The sequence below is a fragment of the Magallana gigas genome, chromosome 5 (assembly GCF_963853765.1).
Source record: "Magallana gigas chromosome 5, xbMagGiga1.1, whole genome shotgun sequence".
Taxonomy (NCBI): Eukaryota; Metazoa; Mollusca; class Bivalvia; order Ostreida; family Ostreidae; genus Magallana; species Magallana gigas.
Window position 1 is genome coordinate 10,033,255 of NC_088857.1, and position 12,224 is coordinate 10,045,478.

Genomic DNA, 12,224 nt, shown 5'->3' on the forward strand with positions numbered 1-12,224 from the left:
TCCAGTACAACAACTGAGGCTCCTTCTACCACAACCGAACAAATGAGTACTACCACAACCCCAGAAAGTACAACAGCTTCTACAAGCACCACCACGCCTTCAACGACAACCACCACTCAGATTCCATCTACAACAACTGAAAGTAGCACAACATCAACAAGTACACAACCCCCAACGAGTACAAGCACCACAACTGAGGCCACCACTACCTCAACAACGGAAACGACTACAACTACTCCAGAGACGACTTCGACAAGTACGTCTACAACCACAGCTTTGCCAACGAGCACAAGCACAACTGAAGCCCCAACTACTTCATCAACAACACTGAGCAGCACTGCAAGTACAAGTACGGAGAGTAGCAGCACTTCTACTAGTACTCCATCCAGTACAACAACTGAAACTCCTTCTACCACAACCGAACAAATGAGTACTACCACAACCCCAGAAAGTACAACAGCTTCTACAAGCACCACCACGCCTTCAACGACAACCACCACTCAGGTTCCATCTACAACAACTAAAAGTAGCACAACATCAACAAGTACACAACCCCCAACGAGTACAAGCACCACAACTGAGGCCACCACTACCTCAACAACGGAAACGACTACAACTACAACAACTACTCCAGAGACGACTTCGACAAGTACGTCTACCACCATAGCTTTGCCAACGAGCACAAGCACAACTGAAGCCCCAACTACTTCATCAACAAAACTGAGCAGCACTGCAAGTACAAGAACGGAGAGTAGCAGAACTTCTACTAGTACTCCATCCAGTACAACAAATGAGGCTCCTTCTACCACAACGGAACAAATGACTACTACCACAACCCCAGAAAGTACAACAGCTTCTACAAGCACCACCACGCCTTCAACAACAACCACCACTCAGGTTCCATCTACAACAAGTGAAGGTAGCACAACATCAATAAGTACACAACCCCCAACGAGTACAAGCACCACAACTGAGGCCACCACTACCTCAACAACAGAAACGACTACAACTACTCCAGAGACGACTTCGACAAGTACGTCTACCACCACAGCTTTGCCAACGAGCACAAGCACAACTCAAGCCCCAACTATTTCATCAACAACACTGAGCAGCACTGCAAGTACAAGTACGGAGAGTAGCAGCACTTCTACTAGTACTCCATCCAGTACAACAACTGAGGCTCCTTCTACCACAACGGAACGAATGACTACTACCACAACCCCAGAAAGTACAACAGCTTCTACAAGCACCACCACGCCTTCAACGACAACCACCACTCAGGTTCCATCTACAACAACTGAAAGTAGCACAACATCAACAAGTACACAACCCCCAACGAGTACAAGCACCACAACTGAGGCCACCACTACCTCAACAACAGAAACGACTACAACTACAACAAGTACTCCAGAGACGACTTCGACAAGTACGTCTACCACCACAGCTTTGCCAACGAGCACAAGCACAACTCAAGCCCCAACTATTTCATCAACAACACTGAGCAGCACTGCAAGTACAAGTACGGAGAGTAGCAGCACTTCTACTAGTACTCCATCCAGTACAACAACGGAGGCTCCTTCTACCACAAAGGAACAAATGACTACTTCCACAACCCCAGAGAGTACAACAGCTTCTACAAGCACCACCACACCTTCAACGACAACCACCACTCAGGTTCCATCTACAACAACTGAAAGTAGCACAACATCAACAAGTACACAACCCCCAACGAGTACAAGCACCACAACTGAGGCCACCACTACCTCAACAACGGAAACGACTACAACTACTCCAGAGACGACTTCGACAAGTACGTCTACAACCACAGCTTTGCCAACGGGCACAAGCACAACTGAAGCTCCAACTACTTCATCAACAACAGTAAGCAGCACTGCAAGTACAAGTACGGAGAGTAGCAGCACTTCTACTAGTACTCCATCCAGTACAACAACTGAGGCTCCTTCTACTGTAGCAGAACAAATGAGTACTACCACAACCCCAGAAAGTACAACAGCTTCTACAAGCACCACCACGCCTTCAACGACAACCACCACTCAGGTTCCATCTACAACAACTGAAAGTAGCACAACATCAACAAGTACACAACCCCCAACGAGTACAAGCACCACAACTGAGGCCACCACTACCTCAACAACGGAAACGACTACAACTACTCCAGAGACGACTTCGACAAGTACGTCTACCACCACAGCTTTGCCAACGAGCACAAGCACAACTGAAGCCCCAACTACTTCATCAACAACACTGAGCAGCACTGCAAGTACAAGTACGGAGAGTAGCAGCACTTCTACTAGTACTCCATCCAGTACAACAACTGAAACTCCTTCTACCACAACCGAACAAATGAGTACTACCACAACCCCAGAAAGTACAACAGCTTCTACAAGCACCACCACGCCTTCAACGACAACCACCACTCAGGTTCCATCTACAACAACTGAAAGTAGCACAACATCAACAAGTACACAACCCCCAACGAGTACAAGCACCACAACTGAGGCCACCACTACCTCAACAACGGAAACGACTACAACTACTCCAGAGACGACTTCGACAAGTACGTCTACAACCACAGCTTTGCCAACGGGCACAAGCACAACTGAAGCTCCAACTACTTCATCAACAACAGTAAGCAGCACTGCAAGTACAAGTACGGAGAGTAGCGGCACTTCTACTAGTACTCCATCCAGTACAACAACTGAGGCTCCTTCTACTGTAGCAGAACAAATGAGTACTACCACAACCCCAGAAAGTACAACAGCTTCTACAAGCACCACCACGCCTTCAACGACAACCACCACTCAGGTTCCATCTACAACAACTGAAAGTAGCACAACATCAACAAGTACACAACCCCCAACGAGTACAAGCATCACAACTGAGGCCACCACTACCTCAACAACGGAAACGACTACAACTACTCCAGAGACGACTTCGACAAGTACGTCTACAACCACAGCTTTGCCAACGAGCACAAGCACAACTGAAGCCCCAACTACTTCATCAACAACACTGAGCAGCACTGCAAGTACAAGTACGGAGAGTAGCAGCACTTCTACTAGTACTCCATCCAGTACAACAACTGAGGCTCCTTCTACCACAACCGAACAAATGAGTACTACCACAACCCCAGAAAGTACAACAGCTTCTACAAGCACCACATCGCCTTCAACGACAACCACCACTCAGGTTCCATCTACAACAACTGAAAGTAGCACAACATCAACAAGTACACAACACCCAACGAGTACAAGCACCACAACTGAGGCCACCACTACCTCAACAACAGAAACGACTACAACTACAACAACTACTCCAGAGACGACTTCGACAAGTACGTCTACAACCACAGCTTTGCCAACGAGCACAAGCACAACTGAAGCCCAAACTACTTCATCAACAACACTGAGCAGCACTGCAAGTACAAGTACGGAGAGTAGCAGCACTTCTACTAGTACTCCATCCAGTACAACAACTGAGGCTCCTTCTACCACAACCGAACAAATGACTACTACCACAACCCCAGAAAGTACAACAGCTTCTACAAGCACCACCACGCCTTCAACGACAACCACCACTCAGGTTCCATCTACAACAACTGAAAGTAGCACAACATCAACAAGTACACAACCCCCAACGAGTACAAGCACCACAACTGAGGCCACCACTACCTCAACAACAGAAACGACTACAACTACAACAAGTACTCCAGACGCGACTTCGACAAGTACGTCTACAACCACAGCTTTGCCAACGAGCACAAGCACAACTGAAGCCCCAACTACTTCATCAACAACACTGAGCAGCACTGCAAGTACAAGTACGGAGAGTAGCAGCACTTCTACTAGTACTCCATCCAGTACAACAACTGAGGCTCCTTCTACCACAACGGAACGAATGACTACTACCACAACCCCAGAAAGTACAACAGCTTCTACAAGCACCACCACGCCTTCAACGACAACCACCACTCAGGTTCCATCTACAACAACTAAAAGTAGCACAACATCAACAAGTACACAACCCCCAACGAGTACAAGCACCACAACTGAGGCCACCACTACCTCAACAACGGAAACGACTACAACTACTCAAGAGACGACTTCGACAAGTACGTCTACCACCACAGCTTTGCCAACGAGCACAAGCACAACTGAAGCCCCAACTACTTCATCAACAACACTGAGCAGCACTGCAAGTACAAGTACGGAGAGTAGCAGCACTTCTACTAGTACTCCATCCAGTACAACAACTGAGGCTCCTTCTACCACAACGGAACGAATGACTACTAGCACAACCCCAGAAAGTACAACAGCTTCTACAAGCACCACCACGCCTTCAACGACAACCACCACTCAGGTTCCATCTACAACAACTGAAAGTAGCACAACATCAACAAGTACACAACACCCAACGAGTTCAAGCACCACAACTGAGGCCACCACTACCTCAACAACGGAAACGACTACAACTACAACAACTACTCCAGAGACGACTTCGACAAGTACGTCTACAACCACAGCTTTGCCAACGAGCACAAGCACAACTGAAGCCCCAACTACTTCATCAACAACACTGAGCAGCACTGCAAGTACAAGTACGGAGAGTAGCAGCACTTCTACTAGTACTCCATCCAGTACAACAACGGAGGCTCCTTCTACCACAAAGGAACAAATGACTACTTCCACAACCCCAGAGAGTACAACAGCTTCTACAAGCACCACCACACCTTCAACGACAACCACCACTCAGGTTCCATCTACAACAACTGAAAGTAGCACAACATCAACAAGTACACAACCCCCAACGAGTACAAGCACCACAACTGAGGCCACCACTACCTCAACAACGGAAGAGACTACAACTACTACAGAGACGACTTCGACAAGTACGTCTACAACCACAGCTTTGCAAACGAGCACAAGCACAACTGAAGCTCCTACTTCATCAACAACAGTAAGCAGCACTGCAAGTACAAGTACGGAGAGTAGCAGCACTTCTACTAGTACTCCATCCAGTACAACAACTGAGGCTCCTTCTACCACAACCGAACAAATGAGTACTACCACAACCCCAGAAAGTACAACAGCTTCTACAAGCACCACCACGCCTTCAACGACAACCACCACTCAGGTTCCATCTACAACAACTGAAAGTAGCACAACATCAACAAGTACACAACCCCCAACGAGTACAAGCACCACAACTGAGGCCACCACTACCTCAACAACGGAAACGACTACAACTACTCCAGAGACGACTTCGACAAGTACGTCTACAACCACAGCTTTGCCAACGAGCACAAGCACAACTGAAGCCCCAACTACTTCATCAACAACACTGAGCAGCACTGCAAGTACAAGTACGGAGAGTAGCAGCACTTCTACTAGTACTCCATCCAGTACAACAACTGAAACTCCTTCTACCACAACCGAACAAATGAGTACTACCACAACCCCAGAAAGTACAACAGCTTCTACAAGCACCACCACGCCTTCAACGACAACCACCACTCAGGTTCCATCTACAACAACTAAAAGTAGCACAACATCAACAAGTACACAACCCCCAACGAGTACAAGCACCACAACTGAGGCCACCACTACCTCAACAACGGAAACGACTACAACTACAACAACTACTCCAGAGACGACTTCGACAAGTACGTCTACCACCATAGCTTTGCCAACGAGCACAAGCACAACTGAAGCCCCAACTACTTCATCAACAAAACTGAGCAGCACTGCAAGTACAAGAACGGAGAGTAGCAGAACTTCTACTAGTACTCCATCCAGTACAACAAATGAGGCTCCTTCTACCACAACGGAACAAATGACTACTACCACAACCCCAGAAAGTACAACAGCTTCTACAAGCACCACCACGCCTTCAACGACAACCACCACTCAGGTTCCATCTACAACAAGTGAAGGTAGCACAACATCAATAAGTACACAACCCCCAACGAGTACAAGCACCACAACTGAGGCCACCACTACCTCAACAACAGAAACGACTACAACTACTCCAGAGACGACTTCGACAAGTACGTCTACCACCACAGCTTTGCCAACGAGCACAAGCACAACTCAAGCCCCAACTATTTCATCAACAACACTGAGCAGCACTGCAAGTACAAGTACGGAGAGTAGCAGCACTTCTACTAGTACTCCATCCAGTACAACAACTGAGGCTCCTTCTACCACAACGGAACGAATGACTACTACCACAACCCCAGAAAGTACAACAGCTTCTACAAGCACCACCACGCCTTCAACGACAACCACCACTCAGGTTCCATCTACAACAACTGAAAGTAGCACAACATCAACAAGTACACAACCCCCAACGAGTACAAGCACCACAACTGAGGCCACCACTACCTCAACAACAGAAACGACTACAACTACAACAAGTACTCCAGAGACGACTTCGACAAGTACGTCTACCACCACAGCTTTGCCAACGAGCACAAGCACAACTCAAGCCCCAACTATTTCATCAACAACACTGAGCAGCACTGCAAGTACAAGTACGGAGAGTAGCAGCACTTCTACTAGTACTCCATCCAGTACAACAACGGAGGCTCCTTCTACCACAACGGAACGAATGACTACTACCACAACCCCAGAAAGTACAACAGCTTCTACAAGCACCACCACGCCTTCAACGACAACCACCACTCAGGTTCCATCTACAACAACTGAAAGTAGCACAACATCAACAAGTACACAACCCCCAACGAGTACAAGCACCACAACTGAGGCCACCACTACCTCAACAACGGAAACGACTACAACAACTACTCCAGAGACGACTTCGACAAGTACGTCTACAACCACAGCTTTGCCAACGAGCACAAGCACAACTGAAGCCCCAACTACTTCATCAACAACACTGAGCAGCACTGCAAGTACAAGTACGGAGAGTAGCAGCACTTCTACTAGTACTCCATCCAGTACAACAACGGAGGCTCCTTCTACCACAACGGAACAAATGACTACTACCACAACCCCAGAAAGTACAACAGTTTCTACAAGCACCACCACACCTTCAACGACAACCACCACTCAGGTTCCATCTACAACAACTGAAAGTAGCACAACAGAAACAAGTACACAACCCCCAACGAGTACAAGCACCACAACTGAGGCCACCACTACCTCAACAACGGAAACGACTACAACTACAACAACTACTCCAGAGACGACTTCGACAAGTATGTCTACAACCACAGCTTTGCCAACGAGCACAAGCACAACTGAAGCCCCAACTACTTCATCAACAACACTGAGCAGCACTGCAAGTACAAGTACGGAGAGTAGCAGAACTTCTACTAGTACTCCATCCAGTACAACAACTGAGGCTCCTTCTACCACAACGGAACAAATGACTACTACCACAACCCCAGAAAGTACAACAGTTTCTACAAGCACCACCACGCCTTCAACGACAACCACCACTCAGGTTCCATCTACAACAACTGAAAGTAGCACAACATCAACAAGTACACAACCCCCAACGAGTTCAAGCACCACAACTGAGGCCACCACTACCTCAACAACGGAAACGACTACAACTACTCCAGAGACAACTTCGACAAGTACGTCTACCACCACAGCTTTGCCAACGAGCACAAGCACAACTGAAGCCCCAACTACTTCATCAACAACACTGAGCAGCACTGCAAGTACAAGTACGGAGAGTAGCAGCACTTCTACTAGTACTCCATCCAGTACAACAACTGAGGCTCCTTCTACCACAACGGAACAAATGACTACTACCACAACCCCAGAAAGTACAACAGCTTCTACAAGCACCACCACGCCTTCAACGACAACCACCACTCAGGTTCCATCTACAACAACTGAAAGTAGCACAACATCAACAAGTACACAACCCCCAACGAGTACAAGCACCACAACTGAGGCCACCACTACCTCAACAACGGAAACGACTACAACTACAACAAGTACTCCAGAGACGACTTCCACAAGTACGTCTACAACCACAGCTTTGCCAACGAGCACAAGCACAACTGAAGCCCCAAATACTTCATCAACAACACTGAGCAGCACTGCAAGTACAAATACGGAGAGTAGCAGCACTTCTACTAGTACTCCATCCAGTACAACAACTGAGGCTCCTTCTACCACAACGGAACAAATGACTACTACCACAACCCCAGAAAGTACAACAGCTTCTACAAGCACCACCACGCCTTCAACGACAACCACCACTCAGGTTCCATCTACAACAACTGAAAGTAGCACAACATCAACAAGTACACAACCCCCAACGAGTACAAGCACCACAACTGAGGCCACCACTACCTCAACAACGGAAACGACTACAACTACTCCAGAGACGACTTCGACAAGTACGTCTACCACCACAGTTTTGCCAACGAGCACAAGCACAACTGAAGCCCCAACTACTTCATCAACAACACTGAGCAGCACTGCAAGTACAAGTACGGAGAGTAGCAGCACTACTACTAGTACTCCATCCAGTACAACAACTGAGGCTCCTTCTACCACAACGGAACAAATGACTACTACCACAACCCCAGAAAGTACAACAGCTTCTACAAGCACCACCACGCCTTCGACGACAACCACCACTCAGGTTCCATCTACAACAACTGAAAGTAGCACAATATCAACAAGTACACAACCCCCAACGAGTACAAGCACCACAACTGAGGCCACCACTACCTCAACAACGGAAACGGCTACAACTACAACAACTACTCCAAAGACGACTTTGACAAGTACGTCTACAACCACAGCTTTGCCAACCAGCACAAGCATAACTGAAGCCCCAACTACTTTATCAACAACACTAAGCAGCACTTCAGCGACAACCACCACTCAGGTTCCATCTACAACAACTGAAAGTAGCACAAGATCAACAAGTACACAACCCCTAACGAGCACAAGCACAACTGAGGCCCCAACTACTTCAACAACAACACTAAGCAGCACTGCAAGTACAAGTACGGAGAGTAGCAGCACTTCTACTAGTACTCCATCCAGTACAACAACTGAGGTTTCTACTACCACGGCAACAGAAAATATTACCACTACAACTGAACTTATCTCCACCACAATCAGTATTCGAAATGAAAGTAAGCTTTTTTGGTAATTCTTTTTTACATATCTTTTACATGAGTTCTTTTCAAATGAATTTTTTTATTTAATTTTTTTTTTTACTGGAACTCTATTATCTTGATTTTTTTTTTCCAAAAGACTTCCTTTCATACGGGCAACAAGCTGGTGATATCGAAGGTTTAAGTGGGGATGATTTGCTGCTAGCAATTATTGATAATCCAGTTGGAATGACTTGTGGATCATCACTATTTCATAGTGTTTATGTATGTATGAAGTTTAAATTTGTTATTGATATTAAATTCAGTGAAATTTGATACAGATGATAGAAGTTTTGCAATGTGTAAGGACCACCATCTCGATATTTACAACTCTCTCTCTCTCTCTCAAACAAATATTTTGTGATAAATAATATCTACAATTATCATTTTTGCAAGTAAATTCTGCAGTTCACGATGGAAAGTCTTAAACTATGTTAGCACCAAGGATTCAACAGGGAAACTTTAACTGTATTATTTAACCTGTTAATATGGATGTATTCTAATACAAGCTGAAATATATATCAATTTCTTTAAGTTGTGTGGTTGTATACCAGATTAAGTTAACTTTTATAACAGTTATCATATTTTATCCAAAGATTAGTTTTTAAAAGAGTTTATTAATTACATATTAATTTTTCAGATCTATACGAATGGTTACGTGACGTTTGATAGCTACTTCAATAGCGGTCGTCCACAGCAATTCTCTGTTCAGCCAGGATCACTGCCAGACAAAATAGTTGCTCCCTTTTGGTCAGACATTGACATGACGGCAGACTCGCGTGTTTGGTATCATTTCTACAACCAATTTTCTGCCAACTCGTCTGTTCTCTATGAAGCTCAGGCGCTCATTGTTCAAAACTACAAAGATTCAATGGTGGCCTCCAGTTTTAGTCCCAATACAGCTTTAGTTGTCACCTGGGAAAATGTCCGTCCAGCTCCTGCTTCTGTCTATTCCTCTCAGGTAAAGAAGGATAAGTCATTTAGTATCAAGTGATTGCATGTAAATTTAAGTTCAGATCTGTCATGATGTGCCACAGTCAATAATTGGTTCTCACTTGCCAAATTGTAAACATTGCAAAGAACATACACTGTTCAGATTTTAGAAAATACATCACTGAATGGGTGTTTGTCTTAATGTTGCACAAAAAGGCACTTTTTTCATTGTTTTATATCTTTCCCTTTCCCAATGTAAAATTATTGCTGCAACAATTTGGCAATATTGCAGCAACACATTTTTTGTATTGCCACAAACCAGATTTTGAGAGTAGTGAAATCTTGCCGCTAGCTGCAACAACTTCTGTTGCAACTTCTGGTGACATTCTGGCAATGCTGCATGCCGAAGTGTTGCCGCTAGCAGCAATAACTTCTGGCAACATTCTGGCAATACTATTAGAGTTATTTCTGTAAAAAATATTTATTTAATGAGAATATTGTTGTGATCATCTAATTAATTTTTTAGAATAGATAAGAATCTGGGGGAATAAGCCGTTGCAAATGCCCACGACCTTCTCATACCTCTAATAAGAAGTAATAAACGTACGAGTTAACTGGGCATTTAAACGGTGGACAGTATTGTCCAAATAATCAAAGTACTGAAAGTACTGTTAGACGGTGGCGCCGTTTGAAAGTGGCATATTACGTGTATGGAAATTATTGTGTTCGAAAATCCACAGCCAGCATCTCATACATGTACTTATACGTAACGCTTACTCGCACAACTGGTCTAGAGTTACTTACATGGATAATTCTGTGGAAATCGTAGTTGTGATTACAATCCACACTTTACAAATGTTGTGTCTTTTTATCGTCATCTTTTGGGGAAAACCCATAGATTTGTCACAGTAGCCTTTTTAGTATAGAAGTTTGTATCTATATGTCTGTATCTATATCAGTTGACATTAAAACTCCGTTTTCGGTAATACATGTACTACACAAATGTATTTTGATTGCCCCAGAATGACTCATTAAATATGTGGGTTGCCACCACATATTGAATGAATAAATCAAATCCAAAGCGATTTCGTCACTTCGATTGCGAGTCGCAACAAACTGGCGCATTTATATAGGCCCGCCTATTTGTAAATGGAAATAAATGTCGAACTCGCGAGTTAAAAATTATTTGAGAACAAAAGGGGCGATATTTACGTACATGTGTAAATAATGTTATTTGTTTGCAAAAAATCTCCCCCCAAACCAAAGAAAATGTTCTCTAATAGCAGAGACGGGGGCATATGGATTAAAGTCACAGATTGTACTTCGCTTATCGAATTGCGTTAGTCAGTTTAGTGTGAAAAATTCGTCAGAAACTGTTAAGTGAACAAAATTATTATATCTTACATTACCGTTCTCAATGTACCATAAATGTATATGAAATATTGCATGAGTTGAACCGATTGTTTTTTCTCACAAAAAAAAGCTAGCGTTTGCTGCAAATTAGAGATGCACGAGCTGACACGCCGTGAAATCCATAAGACATTTTACAGCATATGTCTTTAATCCCTTATTTGCTTACAAAAAATCTGAACAGAAAATCTTTGAAACGTTTGTTTATATATGTACATGTAAACTTGTAAAATGGCGACTTGATTTGCACGTGAATTTTACAATCCGAGGTCGATCGATTAGCTTGTTTGAGAGAAAGTCAGCAGCAAGTAAAGCGTCAACATCAGTAGTAAATATTGTCTGATGAATATTGAGGTGCCTGTAATAAAATTAATGTTCTGTTCCTACAGACTGAGTGGGTTGCAGAATTAAGTAAATCACAGGATAGTCCAAAATTAAATACATATGTATTGTGAATTAATTTCAAGTTTTTGTATGTTAAAAAAAACCATGCACACTTGTAGAAGAAAGTGTGCCATTGATCGGTTGAAGTTCAATAAAATGTAATTTATCTCATATTTATTGTCAGTATCTGTTGTGAATTCTTTAGAATAAGCTACAACAAAATAAATATTCTGCCTCAACTAAACTTAATTCGTTGAAAATGAATGAATTTATCGATGAAGCATAATTGCTGAAATATGAAATGGCAAATGAATCCTGTTTACAT

At 44.1% G+C, this 12,224-nt stretch overlaps 1 protein-coding gene across 1 annotated transcript in view; it reads left to right on the plus strand.

Moving 5' to 3' along the window:
* The first annotated feature begins 5,299 nt into the window (after positions 1-5,299).
* Positions 5,300-12,224, plus strand: part of LOC136275309 (serine-rich adhesin for platelets-like) — a 49,064-nt gene continuing 42,139 nt past the window's right edge. The window contains exons 1-3 of the mRNA XM_066084051.1: positions 5,300-9,151; positions 9,273-9,397; positions 9,813-10,133. Of these exons, the coding sequence (XP_065940123.1) occupies positions 5,461-9,151; positions 9,273-9,397; positions 9,813-10,133 (4,137 nt within the window). The 5' untranslated portion in view covers positions 5,300-5,460. The remainder of the gene's footprint in view (positions 9,152-9,272; positions 9,398-9,812; positions 10,134-12,224) is intronic.